The 20281-nt window shown below is 51.4% G+C and overlaps 8 protein-coding genes across 8 annotated transcripts; 6 read left to right on the forward strand and 2 right to left on the reverse strand.

Moving 5' to 3' along the window:
- Positions 1-791: 791 nt before the first annotated feature.
- Positions 792-2651, reverse strand: AYO21_00477 (hypothetical protein; the record flags this gene model as incomplete). The annotated part of the gene is made up of 1 exon (XM_022650467.1): positions 792-2651. One exon carries the CDS (start codon positions 2649-2651, stop codon positions 792-794), a length of 1860 nt encoding a protein of 619 aa, XP_022517081.1.
- A 585-nt stretch (positions 2652-3236) lies between these two features.
- On the forward strand, positions 3237-4204 carry AYO21_00478 (hypothetical protein; the record flags this gene model as incomplete). The annotated part of the gene is made up of 4 exons (XM_022650468.1): positions 3237-3312; positions 3379-3656; positions 3755-3779; positions 3825-4204. The coding sequence occupies 4 exons, from the start codon at positions 3237-3239 to the stop codon at positions 4202-4204; spliced, it is 759 nt and encodes a 252-aa protein (XP_022517082.1).
- Positions 4205-4707: 503 nt separating this feature from the next.
- Positions 4708-6899, forward strand: AYO21_00479 (1,4-alpha-glucan-branching enzyme; the record flags this gene model as incomplete). The annotated part of the gene is made up of 3 exons (XM_022650469.1): positions 4708-4750; positions 4799-6795; positions 6873-6899. The coding sequence occupies 3 exons, from the start codon at positions 4708-4710 to the stop codon at positions 6897-6899; spliced, it is 2067 nt and encodes a 688-aa protein (XP_022517083.1).
- Positions 6900-7460: 561 nt separating this feature from the next.
- Positions 7461-8554, reverse strand: AYO21_00480 (hypothetical protein; the record flags this gene model as incomplete). The annotated part of the gene is made up of 2 exons (XM_022650470.1): positions 7461-8155; positions 8221-8554. 2 exons carry the CDS (start codon positions 8552-8554, stop codon positions 7461-7463), a joined length of 1029 nt encoding a protein of 342 aa, XP_022517084.1.
- Positions 8555-11266: 2712 nt separating this feature from the next.
- AYO21_00481 (hypothetical protein) lies at positions 11267-12235 on the forward strand (the record flags this gene model as incomplete). The annotated part of the gene is made up of 3 exons (XM_022650471.1): positions 11267-11338; positions 11392-11444; positions 11497-12235. The coding sequence occupies 3 exons, from the start codon at positions 11267-11269 to the stop codon at positions 12233-12235; spliced, it is 864 nt and encodes a 287-aa protein (XP_022517085.1).
- A 940-nt stretch (positions 12236-13175) lies between these two features.
- On the forward strand, positions 13176-14724 carry AYO21_00482 (hypothetical protein; the record flags this gene model as incomplete). The annotated part of the gene is made up of 4 exons (XM_022650472.1): positions 13176-13224; positions 13279-13347; positions 13395-14278; positions 14329-14724. The coding sequence occupies 4 exons, from the start codon at positions 13176-13178 to the stop codon at positions 14722-14724; spliced, it is 1398 nt and encodes a 465-aa protein (XP_022517086.1).
- An 887-nt stretch (positions 14725-15611) lies between these two features.
- On the forward strand, positions 15612-17417 carry AYO21_00483 (hsp60-like protein; the record flags this gene model as incomplete). The annotated part of the gene is made up of 2 exons (XM_022650473.1): positions 15612-15858; positions 15916-17417. The coding sequence occupies 2 exons, from the start codon at positions 15612-15614 to the stop codon at positions 17415-17417; spliced, it is 1749 nt and encodes a 582-aa protein (XP_022517087.1).
- A 1053-nt stretch (positions 17418-18470) lies between these two features.
- AYO21_00484 (hypothetical protein) lies at positions 18471-19901 on the forward strand (the record flags this gene model as incomplete). The annotated part of the gene is made up of 1 exon (XM_022650474.1): positions 18471-19901. One exon carries the CDS (start codon positions 18471-18473, stop codon positions 19899-19901), a length of 1431 nt encoding a protein of 476 aa, XP_022517088.1.
- Positions 19902-20281: the final 380 nt, after the last annotated feature.

Genomic DNA, 20281 nt, shown 5'->3' on the forward strand with positions numbered 1-20281 from the left:
AAACCTTGTCAATTCGATTCGTTCCACCTGCTGGTGAGTCTGTCACCCCAGCGATGCGCCGTGATCTCCTTGGTCCACAGTATGACACCAGTTCCTGCCACACCTTCTGCGACACCCCACAAAGGGAACGTGATAATTGAAAACAGCCCCAAAAAATCCGACCAGGAGGAAAATCTCACGTCCACAGCCAGAATTGAACCCCAGGGGGGCAAAAAATTCCGTGCCTCCCTGCGGATCAGATCCCGGGAGTTAGCAGACAGCCCGCTAGGGGGTTTTCGGATTTTTACCCTATGCCTCATGGTCGTAACGCCGTCACCACATGGTCATACAACCATGCAGCCAGCAAGACTCCGCAGTCGCTGGGTGAGTCCACTTTTGTGGCTGTAATCAGCTCTTGTCCGTAGGTGGTCACGGTGTCGCACTGCCCAAAGGCGATAGATATTTCGCAATTGTAAAATATATTCCTGTATATTGGTTGAAAGGACCCGCTTAGATTGAGGTCGACTCCTTGGCGACGAGGATAAGGAGGTGTGTGAAGTGTCCGGCCCAAAGGTGAGGTACAATCCTGGCTGGATGGCAAGAAAGGCAAGGCTGCCGAAGGAAGATGTCTGGCACTCAACAGGATACAACTCGGCTTCAGTCCTCTAATTCTCATGTTCGTGGTCCAGGCAAGTCGATTTACAGGCAAATCCTGGAAATCTCAAATAAATTGCTCGATCATCGTAACTGATTCGATGCTCGTCATTCGTCATCAGTCATCATCTCATCAAGGCTGTCAAGTGTGGCGGATCTCAGCCGCCGCTTCCAGCAGCTACTGTCGTCTTCGTTCTCCAATCCTCGAAGCTGGCGGACACAGACTCGCCTTTCCGGCCAGGGTCTTTCTTTTTCTGCTTGTCTTCCCAGTCGCCCTCCTCCTGGGCGATAAGAGCATGGAATTTGCCACCTTGACCTCTCCCAAAGTAGATGGCTCCTTCTTCCCTCTTTGCTACACGTTCAGTCACCAAAACATATTTGACGCTACTTCCGGGTGCTTCGAACATAGCATCGCCGAGGATGGTCTCCATCTCCGTTCGTAGAGCTCGAGCTCCTGTACCCATCGCCAAGGCGTTCGAAGCAACCACGTGAAGAGCCGGGGTAGTAAAGCGGAGTTCGATGCCAGAGAGTGAGAACAGCGTGATATATTGTGCCACTAGCGAATTGCGGGGTTCTGTAAGGATTCGCAGCAACATAGAATGGGTGAGGGCGGATAAAGCAGTAGTAGTCGGTATACGACCAATAAGCTCGGGGATGAAGCCGTAGGACTGCAGATCGGCTGGGGTGACTAGGTCGAGCGGGTTGAAGTAGTTTGGTTCTGGAGGAGAGCCATCCATATTTGTCTGCTCTGGCGCTGGTGCCGGGGTGAAGAAGGGCAGATGTTTCTTGTAGAGAGCCTCTTCTTGAGATCCCGGTAAGATAGGGACAGGAGTAATTGTGGTAGATTTCTGATCACGGCTGTAGGAGACCAGATTCGAGCTAGATCGTACGCTGGCCCCGAATCCAATGCTTCCTTTTGTCAAGCGGTCCATAACGTGTTTTTGAAGTCCGATGAATGCACCACTGAAGATGAAGAGGATATTATCCGTTCGTACGTTATAGACCTCGCCTTTCGCTGGAGCAGCCGAAGCGCCCGATGATCCAGAGGAGAAGCCGGCGCCCAAAGGACTGTTAGTCGGGTACGTCTGCGACTGACCACCTGCCCGAGGAGCATTCCTCTCAGGTTTCGCCTGAATTTGGATGGTAGTCCCTTCGATGATCTTCAGAAGTGCTTGTTGGACACCTTCGCCCGACACGTCTTTTCCATGGCTGACCTTCGCTGTTGCTATTTTGTCGACTTCATCCAGGCATATGATGCCTCGTTCAGCCCTTTCAACGTCATAGTTGGCGGCGGCCAACAACCGGTGCACGCAGACCTCGGCGTCCTCGCCAATATATCCAGCTTGGGTGAAGGGTGTGCAATCTGACATTGAAAAGGGAACAGAGAGAACTCTGGCAAGAGTCTTTGCCATCAATGTCTTTCCCACCCCACTGGGACCAAGAAGCAAGATGTTTGACTTCTCCAGGGTCAGAGGACTTGTGTCCACCAAGAGCGAGCCACCTGTCCGCTGGTTAAGTGAAGCAGACGGCCCGCCCATACGGACGGTGGATTGCTGGCCGGGAAACTCATTTTCGACAGGATGTCGCTCTCTCCTTTCCCTCTGTGCAAGCAGCTCTTCCTCCTCCTCTTCACGTCTCTGCAACTCTTGTATTCTCTGGTAGTGGTTAAAGACGGCCACGCTCAGCACCTTCTTAGCCCGCTCTTGACCGACGACAAACTGATCAAGGTGCTGTTTCAGGGCTTTGGGTGTCAGGCGAGGAGAGCCATAAATCGAAGCTCCGCCTAATGGGCCAGTCGTAGGCAACCCTGGCTCATACGTTCCGGTGAAAGGTTGATTGACGAAATCGGAACGGTGAAATTGCGACGAGGACAGCCTCGGCAATCGGGTCGAAAGCGACCGCTTGCTCAAGGCAATATATGATGAACGGAGCCGCCGTGGTAACGTGGTGGTTGATGCAACCCAGGTGCGATCAAGTGCAGGGCAAAGGAAGATCGGGAGAGGTAATATTGAACGCATTGGTGCTGTTTGAGGACGGGCTTCAAGTGCCAGCGCCCGAGAATACAGAATATCTACCTCTCGTTTGCATGCAGAAGTCTTGGTTCCGAGAAATGATGGCAAGAGGTGGTATGAGTCAACCCAACTATTCGGAGATGCGATAGCAAGTCGAAGCTCTGTGACTGCGCTCCCCTCATGTCGAAATCGCCACAGAAAGTTGCGATAAGTGCCGAAGTTTTGCCGATATTGTTACCTTCTCACTGCTCAACTCGATGCATAATATTGCTTCGCACCGAATACGAGCCACAGTATCCATGAATGAGTGAGTGGGAAGGAGCATATGCATCAGTCAAACTGCAGAAGGAATTTACGTCAATTGTCTGCAGAAAATCCTCATGTTGTCGGGAATGCAATTCTACGAATCTACTGGTTGGAATCTGTGTGCCACATGACGTTTCCTACTCAAGGCACCAATATCACCAGCGAAATGTGCCGCGGTAAGGCTGTGAATCAAAACACAACTGTGACTGAATGATTTCCTCTCCAGCTCAAAGGCAAAGAGCATACGCATAGGAGTCAAGCCGCCATATACCATCGTAACTCAAAATGACTTCGACAGGGACGAATCTACTCGAGCATGCAACCAAGTCAAGCAAGCTCAAACAGGCACAGAAGTCCCTCTGTACGACGCAATGTCTTTCAATATCTGTGGGAGGAAAAAGTGTGCATGGATTTCTTCACCTTCCAGCAGGGTATACAGATAACAAGGACAAAGTGCCGGCGGGTGCGATATTGCTTTCTGGGGCAGGCGGAGGCGTCGTTGGTCCTTCTTCAATGTATATCTCCGTGGGAGACAAACTTGCCAGTCTTCGACAGGGTATGCCTGTACTTCGACTCGATTATCGCTATCCGGCCCATGACACTCCGTGTGTGGAAGACGTAACTGCGGCAATGGATCATCTCGAGGAGCAGTATTCTATTCGCAGATTCGTTTTGGTTGGCTGGTCATTTGGAGGCGCCCCGGTCGTGAGTTTCCCTTACCTTGAGGGTGCTGATATCGTAGCTGAAAATCAGTCGGCATGAGAACACTGTCAGTAACCACAGAAACTAACCATGCCTTGCAGTTCACCTTGGGCGGGCGAGAGCGAGGTAGGTGTCAAGCATTCTGTTGTAGACTTTATCTAACGTCAGTAGAACGTGTCATCGGATGTGCTACCGTTGCAAGCCAAACCGCAGGCACAGATGGGATAAGGAAGCTGGCTCCAAGACCACTGTTGCTGCTCCACGGTACTGGTGATCGAACTTTGAGATGGGACTGCTCCCAGAGTCTATACGAGGCGTACGGCAAAAAGGGCCATCGACAATTGAAGCTCTTCGAGGACGATGATCATGCGTTGACAAGGAATGCGCTTGAGGCAGAAGAGCTGTTGTGCGATTTCATCGCTAAATGTATTGGGCTGAAGATAGACAACGATGAGCAAGAGAAGGTCATCCAGAAGCCCTTGGTGGATAGAAGTGAAAGAATCGAACTGATGGAGACTGGCGGCGATCTCGAGGGCGAGAGTATCGAGTAGCGCAGTCGCAGTCTGGATGGTTACAACGAGGACTGTTCGGAACGGAAAAACTGTCGGGATGACGGCCCTTCCGTAGTGGCGGGTCAGAGAGTGGTGGGCGCGATTGATAGGCTCGGGGGTGCAGGGGTATGGACCACTTGGGCCACTTTGCAGGCTGGGAGCTTCCCCACGTCAATTTAGTTGTTGAGGGTTGATGTCATTATTGAGTCCCTCAAACCACAATTTCGCCGCAGTCCCCCAGTGGTCTCATTGCCTGCGCCAGGTAAACACCTCATCCAACATTTTTCCCTTCGAGACACAAAAGTCCCTCCAACAAGATATCGGTCGTCCAGGATAGCTCGATAAATACTTTTGGGCTTCTAGGGTTTGCCATTTCTTCACGTCTTGCTCTTGTATTCTCTTGACCCGACCTAATCGACTATTGCAACCTGTCCTAGCTTCTGTTGTGTCTTCCACTGTTATTGCCCCTCATGGCATTGAATCAGGACTCTGCAAATTCCGTCATGGCTGCACCGGCCAGCGGTGAAGCTCCCCCTGACGGAACAGGTATAAAACCTCACCCGCTACCCTCGAGTCTCTCTCACATGTCACTAGGCGTTATACAACTCGACCCTTGGCTCGAACCCTTTCGGGAAGATCTTAAGTATCGATTTGCAAAGGCCCAGGAATGGATAAAGAAGATCAATCAAACTGAAGGTGGCCTGGAGAAGTTCAGTCGTGGATATGAAAAGTTCGGCTTCACATTCGAGCCGGACGGCTCGATAATCTACCGCGAGTGGGCTCCAAATGCTGAACAAGCTTCCTTGATCGGCGAGTTCAACAACTGGAACAGAGAGTCACACCCAATGAAGAAGAATGAATATGGGGTATGGGAACTGAGGATCCCTGCAAAAGATGGCGTCCCAGGAATTGCCCATAACACCAAGCTGAAGATTTCCATGGTCATTCCTGGAGGAGAACGCATTGAAAGAATTCCAGCGTGGATCACCAGAGTCACCCAAGATCTCTCAGTGTCCCCAGTCTACGATGCCGTGCTATGGAACCCTCCCAAAGAGGAGCGTTATGTCTTCAAGAATCCTCGCCCTCCTTACCCCAAGAGCGTTCGCATCTACGAAGCACACGTGGGCATTTCCTCCCCGGAGCTGAAGGTTGCCACGTACAAGGAATTCACCAAGAACATGCTCCCGAGGATCAAGTATCTTGGATACAATGTCATCCAACTGATGGCAATCATGGAGCATGCTTACTACGCTTCTTTCGGGTATCAAGTCAATTCCTTCTTCGCAGCAAGCTCCAGATATGGAACGCCAGAGGATCTCAAAGAACTTATCGACACTGCCCACGGCATGGGTATCACCGTGCTTTTGGATGTTGTACATTCCCATGCAAGCAAGAACGTACTGGACGGTCTCAATATGTTCGACGGCAGCGACCACCTTTACTTTCACGAAGGAGGAAAAGGCCGACACGAGCTGTGGGATTCTCGACTTTTCAACTACGGTCACCACGAAGTCATGCGATTCTTACTATCCAACCTGCGATTTTGGATGGAGGAGTACCAATTCGACGGCTTCCGTTTTGACGGGGTTACTTCGATGCTGTACGTTCATCACGGTATTGGCACCGGCTTCTCTGGAGGCTACCACGAATACTTTGGTCCATCCGTGGACGTCGAAGCTGTGGTCTACCTCATGCTTGCCAACGAGATGCTTCATGACATATACCCGAACTGCATCACCATCGCCGAAGACGTGTCCGGAATGCCGGCTCTATGTTTGAAACTTTCGCTAGGCGGAATAGGATTCGACTACCGTCTCGCCATGGCGGTCCCTGATATGTACATCAAGCTGCTCAAAGAAAAGAAAGACGATGAGTGGGACATCGGAAACATTGCGTTCACCCTGACCAACCGACGCCATGGGGAAAAGACTATCGCCTATGCTGAATCCCACGACCAAGCCCTGGTTGGTGATAAGTCTCTGATGATGTGGCTTGCCGATGCAGAGATGTACACGCACATGTCGGTCTTGACCCCTTTGACACCGACCATTGATCGTGCGCTCTCTCTGCATAAAATGATTCGCCTCGTTACCCACGGTTTGGGGGGCGAAGGGTATCTCAACTTCGAGGGTAACGAATTCGGTCATCCTGAGTGGCTCGACTTCCCTCGAGCAGGCAACGACAATTCCTTCTGGTACGCTCGCCGACAGTTGAATCTGACCGAAGACCATCTTCTTCGGTATAGATTCTTAAATGAATTCGACCGTACAATGCAGTGGACCGAAGAAAAATATGGCTGGCTCCATAGTCCCCAGGCCTACATCTCTTTGAAGAATGAAAGCGACAAAGTGCTAGTCTTTGAGAGAGCAGGTCTCCTGTGGATATTCAATTTCCATCCCACAAACTCTTACACCGATTATAGAGTGGGCGTGGATGTACCGGGCGTTTATCGGATCGTCATCGATACAGATGACGCCGAGTTCGGTGGACACGGGAGAAACGCAAAAGAGACGAGATTCTTCACGACCGACATGCCGTGGAATAACAGGAAGAACTTTACACAAGTTTACATTCCTACGAGGACAGCTCTGGTGAGTTCGCATCCTTGAAACTTCTGTGGCTGAAATTTTCTGTCATTGGACCAGTTTCACTGACTTGATACGTATAGGTCCTTGCTCTTGAATCGACTCTTTGAACCCACCTCGTCTACGTTTTGACTTCAGTTGTGGATGGAAGACCTCTGGGACGATTTGTTCTCCCTGGCTGGACAATGAACAAGTGACAGGAGGTCTGTCCAGGAAATTCGGAAGCCAGCGCAACAGCTTTTGCAGCAATATCACTCTTAATAGGTTTATAGACTCAGGATGGATCAAAGTGACCAATGTCGATCAGGTGCGCCAGCTGAATCTGCATCAGATCCTGCCAGTGCCACGTCCTCGACATGGTTAGGGCATAACGAAGTTCTTGTAAGGTTGTTTATTGCACAATTTATCTATTACAAGATATGGATGAGTAGAGTTGAGCGGCACTTGTCTTGTTTCAAGGCTTCCGATGAGGTGCCACTCCAAACACACGCTTTGCTTCGTCGTGCATTCCTACCTAGACAGCAGTGGAGGAGGCGCTGCCTCAACATCATCGTCTTCGAAAGATTGAGGCTCTGGATAAAAATCCGTGAGCTCATGGTGCGCGCCTATGTTGGACGGCCGACCCTTGTCGACAACCATATACAATTTCAGCCCGAGAGTGGTTGGCCCTTTCAGGAGTTTGGAGGCAGTCCCCTCCGGAGATTCCATTCGTCCCGACACACCCTCATGGCTAACCCGGGAATGAGCTCGTCCTCCTTGTTCCGCCCCCATTTCGCCTTGCCCAACAACCAGTCCGTCAGGGTGACGACCTTGCTCGTCTTATCGAAGCCGTTGCTCTGCTCGGCGTGTTCGATCGTGTGGCTCGCTATCCTGCCCTTGGAGTCGAACGTGAAGATGAAGAGACCTGTAAAGTCGTCGCCTTTGTTCAGGTTGAAGATGGGGGTGTCCCCGCCGAGCAGTTTCGACAGGCCGCGGTTGATGTTGGAATCGGTTGTGGTCGATGCGGCTGTGGCCTCATGACCGCCGTCGCCGTGGCCGTTCGTCTTGGGTTCCGTCTTCCATCTCACCACCAGTTTTTCTTCGCTGAGATCTTGCTCGTCCTCCGGCGGAGGGGTGGCGTATGAGAAACCGGTCCGCACGATCTTCTCCGAGAGGATTCTCAGCTTTACATTGCCCACGATAGGCACGCAGCCCCAGGCGACTGGGGCAGTCCAAAGAGAGGCGCGGTAAGCAACGCGCCCTTTAACGGCGGGTAGATGAGGGTGGGTCGAGGGGAAGAGGTGAAGGGAGATATGGGGAGACAGGATCTCGGGCGGGAGTGGTTTGGTAAGGATGTCCGGGAGGAGAGGCGACAATATTCGCAATGCTATGACGGCCACGTTAGCACTCTACAGTGTTCTGCCAGGGTGGATGTCATGGGCAAAAACATACTCTTTCCCAACCTAATCAAGCGTTCATCCGGCGGCTTGTGGTCATTGCTGTTACCAGGCGCAGGAGACCCAAGCAAGTCGTCGTCTGGGCCAAATCTGGGAGAAGCGGATGTGAACCAGACTTCGGATATGGGCTCAGGCCTAACCTGTGCTAGATGTCTTTTGGGGAGCACCTGGCGCAGAGACCCGCCACCAGAAGCGGTCGTTGACTTGTGCCTGCGAAGAAACTGGGCTTGGTTGGGACAAATGGAAGCCCATCTCGATGCTGCTGGAGCGGCGCACTTGGTGGTGGTGGTGATGGTAGTGGGAAGCTTGCGCATTGGCCCGGAGGTCATCTAGGCGGAGGAAGCATGCTTATGATGTGTTTTTCAAAGCTCTCGAAGCATTCGAGGAAGTGTTTTTTCTGTGGATTGGCAAGAATTAAATGTTAGTTAGGATGACAACATGGAATCGCAGTCCCAGGCACCAAAAGTGCTGCTTTTGCACGTCTCACCACCACCACAGAAATCTCGGGGAAAACCAACTACGTCAGCCAATGGCAGTGGCTGCACCCACCATGTCCTTTGACCGAACATTCCATCCCACCGGCTGCCATTATTTTATCTTCTCTGCCACTCCTACCACTGCGCGGTATCAATAACCTTTTCCATTTGTCCGCAGTGATTGGAGGTATACATCTTTTGTGGGCAAGATACCTGAGACTTCCGTATGCACGAACAGCACCTTGTAAGCGTACATTTGACATGGTTCTCCACTATAGATCACTCAAGCCTTTACGAGCTTGCGCAAAAGTTCCCCAATAATTGCAACCCGTTGTAATTGCAATTTTGGTGGTAGCGGAATACAGATCCACTCCGCACCTTTCTATCCTGGGACCTTGGAGAGATACAGGAGGCTGAAGCGGAATTCCATGCACATTCCCGATGAGGCGGAACTGAGCCTCACCAATAAAAAACGGATGCACTTAGCAATCAAAGCAGCCGGCGTTCTAGACAAAAGAAAACAGTCAGGCGAGGGCGCGGCCTCCCCGCCCCTGTAAAATTCAGACGTCACTGAGGAGCAAACACCGAGGATGCGGACAACAAACAAACAAAACGCTCAGGGATGATAAAGCGTCCACGGATTACATCACTTTCTTCAGACATGAGACGAGGGAACCGCCTTTGGTCTGCACTGGGAGCTTGATTTCCGTCTGTGTCAACAAAGACACCTTCACAGGGAGGCACCCTCTAGGTATCTGTCGGAGAAATATTGTTCCTAACCGTGGCGTACCACTGATCCCCTGAATAGCGAGCCTTATCCAAGTGTGTGGCTGCCTGTGCAATTTCCCGCATTTTTGGAATGGTCGTGGACGGCAATCGTTTAGAGCTTGATGTAAGGGCTTTGTGACTCAAGTTGCTGCTTCGAAAGATCCGTGCATCAATACCTCAAAGGTAAGGGGACCCGACCTTTTGCGGCAGACGACCTATGATGAACATGAGATCGAGAATGGTACGGACAGCCGTGCTTGACAGTTTCTGGTCATGTCCACTCATTGTCGATGTAGGGCGCCATATGCATTATGCTCTGGTATGAAATGCCACACGAGTTTAAAACTACATAGATCAGTCCGAATATTCCAAGACTCGGGATAGTCCTGCTTGGAGGCGTGCTCCCAAGCGGAAGGAAGACGGTTGCTCCTTGTAATGCTGTGCGACAACCACATATTTCCAACCAGCAATACCCACTCGTTGCCTGTATTCTGTGTATGCATCGTAGCACAGCAGCCCGACCAGATCTCAACAAGATCGGAGTGCATGCGGTCTCAATATCCACAGTTGAGCTGGCTAGCTGGGCTCATGCACAATGAAGAGGAGCTGAACCAGATTTGCCTTGCATTGTGGTTCAGAGATACCGGCCCAGGATGTAACTTCAAGCATCGAGCGTTGTTGCGCAGTATCCATAGCATAGTAGAGGCGGAGAATAAAGGAGACTGTTTGGTCCAGGCATCCTGATGTGGCAACGTAGTTGAAGGACATTCCTGATTGTCTCTTGCTGTGAGAGAAGAGGGGAGCGACAAGCAAGTGGCACAACCCGTCCTTCAATCCATCGACAAGAGAGCAAGCGAAAAGGCCACTAGTACATGCCTTCAGAACACCGACGTTCTTCCGACTATGCTGATGTTGTGGACAAAGGTTGGCGTGGTAAGGACGATGTTAAGATGTCTGTGCCGATGCTTCAGGGCGCATTCAGATATGATACACACGACCATCCCATTGCCTGCTCTGAATCACATCTTCCTATGATCGTTAGTATAGGCATCTCAAGTAGTTCAAGCGTGATACTTCAGATAAAAACTCCCAAGACCAGAGGTCCATAATTCGATGATCGTGCTTGAGGCCGAAACTGATAGTGAGAGGTTGTCAAGAGTGACATGATTGACAGATTCAGGAAATCTTAGGCGCACAATGCGTCTTTGCGCCTGACAGAAGCATTCAAGAAGAGTCCAGAGGAGCGCAAACGCTGGAAAGGCGTTCAATCAAAGAATTTCAAACCGCGCCGAGCCCAGGACCGACCCTGACGTGGTCCGCCTAAGATCGTCTCAGAGACAAAGACCTGCCTCTCCAAACACCACACTGGCCCGCAGCAAGCAACATGCCGCAAGCTCCGCCATCCTCTGTCTTGTCTGGCAGCACGTCCCGTCAGTCAAAGCCTTTCCTTGTGCTTGGTCACCTCGTCAATGCCTTTGTCATTACCAGGTCCAATTGTGAGTGCTGTTCCTTTGGCTTTGATACAGTCGGACCAAAACCCAGCAGTTTGGTCCTAGCAATTCTTCCCTGAACAATCAAAGACATCACAATGAAAGAAATACAACAGCAGACAGAGACTCTTGCGGATGGAAGCTCGATCCATGTACTTAATTCTCACAACATCTCTCAATATCCTCAGTTGCTCCTACCGTACTCCTTTGACAGCATTTCGTCAACTCACCTCATATTTGCAGTCCCGGCCACAGCATTCATCAACGGATCCCTCTTTATTTCGTCCAGACGCACACCGGTGTTGCCATGTCTCGAGCCACGCCAGACGACCAGTTGAGGTTCCTCTTGAGCTGCGTCAAACATGCCACGCACGGAAGGGTGAGTGAGGTCCTTCGCTATCGCACCAGGCTCCAGATGACTGACAGCGGCAGGTCGATTTCATGGAGGTTGCCAAAGAGTGTGGAGTGATCAGCAAAGGAGCGGCGTGAGTGTATCGTGCTGATGCGGCTGTACCTGACCTGCTGACGGACCGCAAGAGCCAAACGATACGAGAGGCTCGCGAAGGCCAACGGAGTCAGCTCTACCAGTGCTTCAGCAACCAACCCGGTCTCGAAACCAACACAGCCAAAGCAAAAGGCGAGGCATCCGGAAGAGAAGCCTTCGGCGTCAAAGAAGCAGAAACTGGAGAGACACAGCCCTGCCCCTTCTCGGAGGTCGAAGAGAGTCGACGAAAGCTCCAGGCCAGCAACGATGACCATCACCGATCCACGAGGTGATGACTCTGTACCCACACCGGCAAAGGCAGAAGCATTCAATCGATCTCTCCGACCAAACCTTTCCGGTCCAACTGGTGTGCCACAGATGATTCTTCCGACCTCCCTATTTGTTCCCAGCAGTCCTGTATTCCAAGGTGGTCCATATTTGGCACGACAACGACCTTCCTTTGCTGGATTCCCGACGGTCCCATGTGGCACTGGTCACCAGTTGGTACCGGATGTACCTAGCTATCCTCCTTTTCCGCCTGCGTTCAGGGAGGCATGGCCATTCACAAGCGAGGGAAGTGGCGGTTCCATCAATGGCTTCGAGATATACAGCAACCAAGACTATCTCAACCCACCAAGTCAGATCACTCAGCCTCCTTTTCCAGTCGAAGCAGTGCCGGTAAGACTTCCACCCCAGCCACAGGAAGTTGTGCCGGTTCCAAAGCCGGCGGGACGACACCGAGAAGAAGACGTTGTGTCGAAGTCGAAAGGCAGTGTTGTCCTGGTGGACTGACCAGTTAAGAGGTATCCAGCTCCGGAGACGCAACGAGGTGAAGCGCAGCGAAGCAGAGGCAACTGACGGTGTCAGATAGTATGAAGAGGGCGATTCCCTGTTTCTCAGTCAGCAGGTGGACATGAACTGGACGGTCGACACCGTGCCTTTTCAAACGCCATCCGAAGTTATGGGAGGGTGAAGCACCTCTTTCGCGGGGTTTCCAGCCTTGAAGAAGGTTATCAAGAGAAAGAAAGGCCAGAGGAGAGCAATAGCAATTCAGTTTCCTTTATCAGTGTCATGTCGAAGAGGAGCACACGCGCACTCAACACGCAAAGGGGATGGGCGTTGGCGACCTCGTTGTTGTTCTGGTGGTCTTCACTACCAACACCCCTTCAGGACAAAGACTTTCCCCCATTTCTGCCCCCTGTATCTTTCTGCCCATGACAGAGCCCATACCTCCAGATCACATCTCTCACAACCCTCTTGCCTCATCAATATTCTCTTCATACCCTTTCTACGTCTGTCATCGTGCTCGGAACGGATCTGAGGGCTGTCAAGGCTTGGTTGGCGGCAGCTGTGCCCTGTTTGGTAAGTGCCATTGCAGAAGAGAGTGACTGTTCAACACAACGCACATTTGCCCACACAAAAACCTCCTTCCTCTTGCGCCATCCTTCATCCTATTGTCTGCTATTCACCGTTTCGACACTCGTCTCCGCTTTCAATTAGTGCCAGTGACGGACTTCCAACGTTTTGATTCGTCTCAAGCCCTCGCGATACTCTCTCGACCCGACGAAATTGGTATCACCAAGCCTGCAAAACTGGAGATTCACCACGACGCTGAGACATCACATCCCTTCTTCAAAATAACACAAACATCCTCCCTCCACACTCTTTCTCTTGCTCGACTGACAACACAGAACAACAGACTAACGGCACTTGGTCCTTTGCAGAAGACAAGATGCCTGCCAAAAACCGCCCTGCAAAGCGTGTGCTCAATCGTTGGAGTGGTTAGTTGAGGTTGCCAAATGCCAACAGCATACATCTTGCTAACAAACATCCAGATGATCTCGACAAGGGAGTCCTGCTTTGTGTTCAGTATGCGTGTGCAGAAGCTGGCCTGAAGATTCCATGTAAGTACAGAAACCAACAGCTTCGTCTCCACTGACCGGAATCATAGGGAGTCGTGTTGCGACTCTCATGGGTCCCACCTTCACTGAAGGCTCCATCGTTCAACACCTTGCAAAGCTTCGAAACCTCATGGCCCATCATGGTATTCCTGTGCCACCAGCTGTGAAGCGTGGGATGGTCACAAAAGAACTATCAAAGATCTACACCAACGCGGGCAACAAGGTCAAGCTCGAAGTAATTCCTCCAATGTTTCCCGCGGTGGACGCGGACGACCAAGACGAAGGTGAAGAGAAGGGATCCATCTATGACAAAGCCAAGCGTGCTCGTAAGAAGGAGGCTCCCAAAGAGAAAGATGTGCCGGTGAAGAAGGAACCGAAATCCAAAGGAAAGGGAAAAGGGAAAGCTAAAGGTCATCGTCACCAATCAAGTGACGAGGAAGATAACGAACCTGTTCCAGATTTGTATGATTCCGATGAGGAGTATCCTACACCTAAGAAGCGCCGCAACGACAAGACCAAGGCGAAGAAGGTTGCTGAAGCTTCCGCAGCTCTCGATGAAGCCGAATCTCCCACCCCCTCGTCGGTCGAAGCAACAATTGTTGATAACCACAAGGCTATCAAGCAGGAGGAAGAGGAACTCGTTGGCTCTACTCGTCGCACTCGTGGAATCAAGCGTGACTATGCTATCATGGCCGCACCTTCCGACGATGAAGCTGATGTTGACGAGGAAGTCCCGGAATATTTAGACGAAGAGGCTGAAGGCAGCTATGGTAGTATTGACGTTGATGAAGGCGATGGTGGCAGTGATGACACGGACGAAGCGTCTAGCGAAGCGTCAACCATCATCCTCGGTGGTCAGCAAGTAGACTCTCAAATTCTTGGTCAGCAGAATGTGGCTGGTCTCCCATATGGCCAGATCATCTCCACCACTACGGTAAGTTAGCATCTTAGTCTTGATAGATACCTACGCTGACTGCGAAACAGGCTCCTTTCACCCACCTCAATACCTCGAATGCCGGAACATACGGTCATCATGGTCACATTGGTGTCGGCCTCATCCATAACCCATACTCGGTTCCTGGGCTCGGATATTCCGGTGCCACGTTCTTGAACCCAGTGCCACAAGCGTATCCAGCATCGCAGTTCCAGAGCGTGAGCATGTACGGTTCGTCCACGGATTCATCCCGCAACAATTCGATTGCTGCTGGCATGATGTTCACGACTCTTCCATCGATGTCTGACAACGAGTTCTTGACCCCGCATACCGGCTTCGGACATGGTAATACCGGCGATGTGATCAACGAGGAGGACATGATGAACAGCACGGCAAACGACGATATCTTCTGGAACGCTGGTGACTATCTGGTCGATGATGCTTAGGCGTCGGTGAGTTTCATGCAAAGACGGAGTTCAGGTCATCGCTGACAGGATTAAACAGTCACTCAATGATACATCACCCACAACTGAAGATACCTGAGCACAACGAATTTGCATGACGGTGAAAAGTGAAGTGATATTCCATGGCACTGAGCACTCGTGGTGTAGTCTGGGAGGAGTTTAAGACCATGATGGAATCACGCAATCTGTATTTTCTTTTCTCTTTCTGTTCCAGTTCTTTTGCTGGGCAAAAAGCATCAACGGAGAGCATGTGTTTTTGGTCGGATATCATCAAGTGATCCTAGCAAAGGGAGGTATGAACCAACAGGGATCACACCGGAGATCACGTCGACTACCAGAATTTAGCACGGAAAAAGATGTCAAGGACTGGAACGTATGGTGGCACTCACGGACAGCTGGCTATGAACCGGTGCATTTCCATTCTCTCCATGTACTTGGAAAAAAAAGATAGAGGTGTGAGCTTTTCGAAATGTCAACCATGAGACATATCGGATCAAATTCCACTGTTATTGCTTTTCCTTTGCCATGATATGCTTCCACGCTGGCTATTATACGAACTCCGGCCACACCAATAAGAGCACTACGAGGTAAATCCAGTACTCCGTACAAGTATGTCGCAGTGGAAATGGGCAGGGAGGATTTTTATTCGGAAGAGTCGGAGGCGGCGGCGGCAAGGCTCCTATTGGTTGCCAAGCGACTATTCCCAAAGTGGAATCATGCTGCATCTTGCGATTCTGTTGATTTCGAGAATCTCCAAATTTTTATTGGCATCAAAACCTTGAAACTCTCCTACCATATTACAACTCATCAGTTGTTCTATTTCCCCTTTCTTTCTCCTCATTGTCTCTCGTCCACTTGATTTGCCCATCATGCAGCGCGCTCTCTCCTCCGCAGCTCGATCCTCCCTATCCTCCCCTTCTCCATACTCCAGATCAGCCGGCCGGAGTCTGCAACAACTGCGCTTCGCTCACAAAGAGCTCAAGTTCGGAGTAGAAGGAAGAGCCCAGCTGCTCAAGGGTGTCGAGACTCTTTCAAAGGCTGTTGCAACAACACTTGGTCCCAAGGGCCGCAATGTCCTCATTGAGTCAAGCTACGGCTCACCCAAGATAACCAAAGGTAAGCATCCATGATCTCCGATGCCAGCACTTACCTGAAAGCTAATGAAACAATCAGATGGTGTTACTGTCGCCAAAGCAGTCACCCTCCAAGACAAGTTCGAGAACCTCGGAGCCCGTCTCATCCAGGACGTCGCCTCGAAGACGAACGAAGTCGCAGGTGATGGTACCACGACCGCCACCGTGCTCGCAAGTGCCATCTTCTCCGAAACCGTCAAGAACGTCGCAGCTGGATGCAATCCTATGGACTTGAGAAGAGGCACCCAGGCGGCAGTTGACGCAGTCGTTGACTTCCTCCAGAAGAATAAGAAGGACATTACCACCAGTGCCGAGATTGCTCAAGTTGCTACCATTTCTGCCAACGGAGATACCCATGTTGGAAACCTTATCTCCAATGCCATGGAAAAGGTCGGCAAAGAGGGTGTGATTACGGTCAAGGAAGGAAAAACAATCGAAGACGAACTCGAGGTTACTGAGGGCATGCGCTTTGACCGCGGCTTTACGTCACCGTACTTTATCACCGACACCAAGGCTCAAAAGATCGAATTTGAGAAGCCCTTGATTCTCCTTTCCGAGAAGAAGATCTCTGCTGTGCAAGACATTATCCCCGCGCTTGAGGCGTCTACCCAAATGCGCCGACCTCTTGTCATCATTGCCGAGGACATCGATGGCGAGGCATTGGCTGTCTGCATTCTCAACAAGCTTCGAGGACAACTTCAAGTGGCCGCAGTCAAGGCTCCCGGCTTTGGAGACAACCGCAAGAGCATCCTTGGTGATATCGGCATCCTGACCAATGCTACTGTCTTCACGGATGAACTCGATATCAAGCTGGAAAAGGCCACCCCTGACATGCTGGGCTCGACCGGCAGCATCACCATCACCAAGGAAGATACCATCATCTTGAACGGTGAAGGCAGCAAAGACGCCATTGCCCAGCGCTGCGAACAGATTCGTGGTGTCATGGCTGACCCGTCCACCTCAGAATACGAGAAGGAGAAGCTACAAGAGCGTCTTGCCAAGCTGTCTGGCGGTGTTGCCGTCATTAAGGTTGGTGGAGCTTCTGAGGTTGAAGTGGGTGAGAAGAAGGATCGTGTCGTCGATGCTCTGAACGCTACTCGCGCCGCCGTTGAGGAGGGTATCTTGCCCGGCGGTGGTACTGCTTTGATCAAGGCCGCTGCAAATGCCCTTGGTAGTGTCCAGCCTTCCAACTTCGACCAACAGCTCGGTGTCAGCATCATCAAGAACGCCATCACACGTCCCGCCCGGAGAATCGTTGAAAATGCCGGTCTGGAAGGCAGCGTTGTCGTCGGCAAGCTTATGGACGAATTCGGTTCCGACTTCAACAAGGGCTTCGACTCTGCTAGTGGACAATATGTTGATATGCTGAGCAAGGGTATTGTCGATCCCCTCAAGGTCGTCCGTACCGCACTCGTTGATGCCTCTGGCGTTGCGTCGCTACTGGGTACCACCGAAGTTGCCATCGTGGAGGCACCGGAAGAGAAGCCTGCAATGCCTATGGGTGGCGGTATGCCCGGCATGGGTGGCATGGGCGGCTTCTAAACAATCCCCAAGTCAAATGAGGAAGGCTACATCCACCCTTCCTCACCCTTTCCTACAGCCACTTGCGATTCTTCCTGCGTTCCAGCGATTACATTCGCACATTTGGTATAGCAGCAATCCGCAACACCATCTCGTCGGGTCCTCCCAATCACCACCTTCTCACGATCGCTCCCCTCCCTCAACTCAAGCTGGAGGAGATTTGCTCGTTCGGAGAAACAGGTTGATCTACCTACCTCTTTTGTATATTTACGAAGCTTGTTACATTACACTCCACTCAAGTTCAAAATCTTGTCTATCTTACAAAATCAGATCTTTGCTCAAGCGGCAATGGGGCTTAGAGAGAAAAAAGAAGGGACAGCTACACCGCAGGGATGGTGGTAAGAGGAGTTGGTCGCGTGCCGGTGTGGGGATGGATGGCATAAGTCGTGTTGTATGACAGTGCAACGGCTAGCGCGATCTGGCGTTGTATCATAGTTGTGGTTGTAGCTCTCCAGCTGTGCAGATACCAGTGTAATAAAACAAAAAATAATAAATCCAAAATGATCTTGAATTATATACCCGTTATTGTTGTTGCGTGGTCGAGCCTGCGGGCGGAAACAGTGACAAGGCACAGCTGCTTCAGTCCCCTCTTCCAACAACATACATACAATTCATCCTGGCAACAGCACAACAGCTCCGAAATCATTCCTGGCCTCCGCGTGAACTGGCAGAGCCAGCCAAGCAGGTCTTCAGCAGATGAAGCACGTATGTTTCACGGCGCGGCATGGTGTTCCACAAGATTGTTGTTGGGTTCCCAAAATTTCCACATCTGGGCATTGGTGAGGAGAAGGTGAAGCTTCCGCGGCTTTTTCGTTCTGAAGCACGAGGGTTTTGCCTGAAGATGTCTGAAGCCGAGCTAGTGAAGTCTCAAATCCGCGAGATGAGAAGGTGAGTAATTCATCATGCTTACAAACATACAGATCGAAAGCTTTGAAGGAGGAAGAAAGAGCTCGAGTGTGAGGTCCGCAACCCGACCGAACGCCTCCCTCTCAGCATGGTTCAACGCAAGGCACCATGTCTGCTATTAAGACGCGCATGCCCTGCTACCATCCTGAACAACCAAATCTCTCCTCGATACTCCTCTTTGTTAATTGTCTTCACCGCACCTTACCACTCTCCATGACTTCCGCAGCCGACTTAGAGGACAATAGTCTTCCTGTTCACATCACAGGATCTCTCCCAAAACTCCCGCCACCGTATAGCACGATTGCAACTTTCCCTCCTGGCTCCTTTCTCGAGAACCTTGCCGTGCGTCGTGATGGCTCGATCCTCGTCTCCGACATGTTGAGTGGGAGTATCTGGTATATTAACCCTCATGCAGAGGATGGAACCACCCAGGCAACCTTGGAGCTGGTTCACAAATTTGCGCCCGAAGACGCGCAGGTCGAGCAGTCATTGGCTGTTGACGGGCCTGACGAGCAAGAACAAGGAGAAGGCGAAGGTCATGGTTCCTATGCATCCACCCCTGCCGCGGAGGCAATCGTTGAATCCCCAATTACACCGGATTTGTTCTACCTGTTCTCTGGTGTTCATGGCAAAAAGGGCACGTGGTGGGTCTACGAGTTGGACATGCGCTCATTTCTCCCATATGCGAGCCCTGCGAAGACTTCGGCCACAGGCCAAGTGGCCACTGGAGTCAAAGTCAAGCGCCTCGCCCCAGTTCCCGCCGCGACATGGCTCAACGGAGGCACTGCTGTCCCTCACCGCTCAGAACCCTTGATCTTGATGGCAGAGTCGTATCAAGGACGTCTGTACTCTTACAATATCGTAAGAGGAAACGTGGACATCTGGCTCGAGCACGCTCTCTTGGGGAAAATGACGACACGACCGCCCTGGCCGGGGGTCAATGGTGTCAAATACCATCACGACGGGAGAGACAGCTGGATCTATTTCACAAACTCGGACCGCGCGATTTTAGGGCGGATAAAAGTCGAGAATCAAGACGTCACGACAGTTCCTGCACGCAATTCAAAGGAGCAGGTCGACATCGAGATTCTTGCAAGTGGTTGTGGTGGTGACGACCTCTGCATCGACGGACAAGGAAATATCTATGTTGCGACGAACCCGATGAACACGGTGCTGAGATTTTCTCTACTTGCAGCGACTCCCCGCGCCTCCGCTGGCTCAGGAGGAACAGCAAATGCGGCGGCAGAGCGACGAGTCATTCTTGGCCTATACCGCCCTCAGTTGTCTACTGAAGAGGCATCTGCGTCGCAACCGAAACCTGGCTTCGACTCCAACTCCGACTCGGATCGCGAGGTCGAGGTTGACCGGGACACAACAGGACCTACTGCAGTTTCTTTCGGAGCTACAGCATCCGATGCAAAGGACCTGTACGTCGTCACGAATGGTGGGATAATCAATCCCGTCGACGGGGTCGTCAGAGAGGCGCGACTGTTGAGAGTACATCTTAAGCTTTTCAATGTTGAGATTCTCGACGCTTGAGGTGACGCGCACGGCTCTTGTGTTTGTTTGGATTTCCTTTTTCTTCGTGGTCTTGATTCAACGGGTCTGCTCTCTGCGGTCTCTGCCAGGCTGGACTGTAGTGACTGTCTAGACTCCAGAGGCGCGTATACGAGTAGGCCATACGCCATACGCTTCAGGCCATAAGCCACACCTACACAAACACTGAGCTGTGAGCTGAGAGCTGAGAGCTGAGAGCTGAGAGCTGCCGGCGCCGAGTCCTTCTATCTGCAAAAAGCTGACCTCGTCATCGTCGCCACGTCTAAACTCTTTCGTCCCCTTCAACCTTTACCACCATGTGATTGATTGTATTCATATCTTCACATCTTGACAATATACGACGCACACCACAAAGTGCCACA

The sequence above is a fragment of the Fonsecaea monophora genome (genome assembly GCF_001642475.1).
Source record: "Fonsecaea monophora strain CBS 269.37 chromosome Unknown Scaff2, whole genome shotgun sequence".
NCBI classification, from domain to species: Eukaryota; Fungi; Ascomycota; class Eurotiomycetes; order Chaetothyriales; family Herpotrichiellaceae; genus Fonsecaea; species Fonsecaea monophora.